A 3,358-nucleotide genomic window follows, 5' to 3' on the forward strand; every position below is an offset into this window, starting at 1 on the left:
CCCTACAAGTTATGCAGTTTTTGAAAGACAATATGTCCTTGAATATTACACCCCAAGAGGTAAACATTTAACCATGTATTAAGTTTCACTAGCTCTTTAATTTAGCTGCCTGGAGTCAAAATCATATCTAACATGTTTCTTTCTGTACGCTGAGCCGTATGCAAATGAGCGAAATGTAAGCAATGACGTCAGCAGTAAAGCAGAACTAACGAAAACCCAGGGTGGGGGGGACTCCATCCATACCAGACGCCACCCTTCCACCCCTCTCCATCCTTGTACCACGGTGTGTGTGTGGGGGGGGGGAGGGGGGGAGGCAAATTAAAACAGCTGTATCTAGTTTCAAATCAACCGAAAAGTCACTAACTTATAGATAATAATCTATATACCAACATTTGCAAAAGTAAAAATATACATCTAAATACCTAGGTGAACTGCGAGTTCATCTTAATGAAAGCCGGCAAACTGCCTTCTTCCACAAGTGCATAAGTGTGTTCCCTGACTTAATTATTCTGGCGAAGGTGGAGTAATTATATGTGTTAAGCTAATAAGCCTAATAATTTGCTCTTGTTGACTCGAGTTTCGAAAATCCAAAACTTTCGCAGAACTTGCGATTACTCGATGAGATTGACTTAGACCGAAAGTGATTTGGTAATATTCAGTTACACTAGTGGTAGATATTCTCTACGGGTAGATAACTTTGTTCTTTCTAGAACTTTTTGTACATCCCTTTCGAAAGTGCCTAACTAATCTTTTGAGAAGCAATTTAGCGTTAAGACTTGCGGGTAACCTCGTTTGTATTCAGGATTAACATTTTTTTTTTTTTTTATGCTTGTGTGTGAAAATTAGGCTATTGGGGAATCTCAGCCAATCAAATATCAGCACCTCCATTTCATATGACCCTGCAGACTTTTTCACTTTCGCTTCCTGCTTTTTACTTGCTGCGTCACTGCACTTTTTAGTAGCTCTAGCCCTCTGACGCTTCTCACAGGAAATCAAATCAAAGAGAAAAATGAGGAAAAACCAGCGCTTAGCCATTGCAGTAATCTGTTGCGTTGTCTTAACGCTCGTCAGATTTGCTTTCATCGCAGTGTTCTTCATAACCAGCGTTATTTGCATCGTGATCGCAGAGAGCCGTGTAGAAAGATGCGATGGCCATGTAACACTACCTCAGATGGCAGTTGATAGTCTGAACACTACCAGCACTTTCGTAGAGACTGTGGTTTCGTCATTTCTGATCCTTCTAATCTACCGGTGGAAACAGTTCAACTTCAAAAATTTCCTCAGGGCTCTCCCGAGACATGGAGATTTTTGGATGTGGACAACTTTGTGGGTTGCTCGCATCTTCACGGACGTTCTCATAGACATAATTCCCGGAATTAACCAAAACTATCCAGTTCTTATCGTCCTGGGATTTTCTCTGAGTTTTGAGTTCGCTTCAACAACAATTTTGGCTTGCGCATTTACCTATGTTAACCTCCACAACGTAAAATCGTGGTTCGCTCAGCATTTTTCCAGAGAACGCGCCGACAAGTTGTTGTATCTGTACCGAGCGATTTTGTTTACATATGGCCTTCGAATGCTCGCTTTATTTCTGTACGACTCATTTTTGGTTGCAAGACAAATTGCACGCCAAAGCGAGTACCAGGAACTGGATAGCTTTCTCTTAGCTTTGGATGTTGGTTACAGGGGAAGTTTGGCTGTTTTTTTCTTTCGTAAATTTTTTGACTTTGCTGTTCCGCAAGTTTTTGAAGAAGCTAACTCGAAGTCGAATTCCCAGGTGATATCTGAAAAAAGGAAGGAAGAGAAAAAGGAGATTGCTTCATGCAGCGAAGTTGTTTTTTCTAAAACACTGGAAACAGCGATTGGAGTGGAAGGCGGACAAAAAGAAAAGGAAGCAAGCGTCCAAAGATGTGTCCACTGAAAAAGTTGAATATTCAACAGGAAAGGACCATGCAGAAATTAATGATGCGTATAATTTTTGGCCGAAAGCGAGTGTCTCGGCATAGCAATAAGCTGGACTGAGAGTTTGACAGAGCCCGACAGATGTTGGTTTTACATTGGACATGACTAGCAGTTACAACTGAAGCGATTGTTACGTGTTCACTAAATTTCTGTACTCTTCTCAATTGAAATTAGAAAACCTTTGCTACATTGTTCATATCAGATCAGTCCAAACGCCGTCACGGTTGTGATTTCCCCAGTTTGTATGCAGGTGGCGCTATCTAGTGGTAGGATTGTGTTTGATCATGAGCGTCCTGAATTCAACTCCCCTCCCCTTTGTAAATAGGCAAGTAGCCACTCTCCTGCCCGTTGAGATTTTTAATAAGTTTCTGTTTAAGTTACAATATTTGTTTGCGTATTTCAGTACAGTAGTGCTAAACACTTCAGAGTCAAATACAGTGAATATATTTTTTTAAACTTATGAATTAATCAGTGACATTAATATTATATCCTTTACTTTATCGTTTCTATTTCTGATCTATGAGCCATTCGAAACAAGCCATCATTCCCTGTTATGTCTCGCTGTCGCCCATCTTCGCGGTCGGTTAACTTTTTTTCTGCTCTTGGATGAATCAGAATCCTTCTTTTCACCAAGTAAGTAAGTAAGTAAGTAAGTAAGTAAGTAAGTAAGTAAGCAAGTAAGTAACTTTATTTAATGAGGGTAAAAACACTTTACAGTCATTGACTGATAAACTCGTGGCCCTCCCTTAAACAGTTAAAATATAAATCACAATGATTTTAAAAATATCTAACTATGAATAATAATAAGTATAAAACTGGTAAAATTACTAACATCAATAAAATGGACTGAAATCTTGTTGGTGCATGCGATACAAAGAGTTAGAGGACACTAAGAAATTGTGAAATGTTCAATATTTGCATACCCCTTCTTTATAAGCTTGATGCATTTCTCTTTAAAAACATTAATGCTATCACAGGATCTTATGTTAGGAGGTAGGGAATTCCATAGTGAAGTTGATGTAGAAGCAAAAGTTTTTCCTCCTTCTGTCGCTCTGTTGCTCTCAGGGCATCGTAGCGTGATGTGACTATAACGCGAGGATCTTACCGATATGTCACTCACACGTATCAACTTACTAGATATGTATTCTGGGCATTGACCATGTAGACATTTAAAGATAAGGCATAGCTTATCAACATTGATTTCTTCATAGAAGGGCAACCAGTCCAACTTGTTAAATAAGTCAACAGTTCGTTCATCCCTTGCTGTTTTAACATCCAATATTACCCTGGCCGCTCTCTTTTGCAGTCGAAAGACTCGTCTGATATTTGCTTTAGAGGTTATACTCCAGACTGCTCCGCCATACAGAAAAAGGGGCTTTATGGTTGCATTGTAGAA

At 39.4% G+C, this 3,358-nt stretch overlaps 1 protein-coding gene across 1 annotated transcript; it reads left to right on the forward strand.

Moving 5' to 3' along the window:
• Window positions 1-303: 303 nt before the first annotated feature.
• On the forward strand, window positions 304-2,506 carry LOC145482906 (uncharacterized). The gene has a single exon (XM_081461556.1). It carries the CDS (start codon window positions 1,010-1,012, stop codon window positions 1,919-1,921), a length of 912 nt encoding a protein of 303 aa, XP_081317682.1. The 5' UTR covers window positions 304-1,009; the 3' UTR covers window positions 1,922-2,506.
• The last annotated feature ends 852 nt before the right edge of the window (window positions 2,507-3,358 follow it).

Source organism: Orbicella franksi, chromosome 1 (genome assembly GCF_964199315.1).
Source record: "Orbicella franksi chromosome 1, jaOrbFran1.1, whole genome shotgun sequence".
NCBI lineage: Eukaryota > Metazoa > Cnidaria > Anthozoa > Scleractinia > Merulinidae > Orbicella > Orbicella franksi.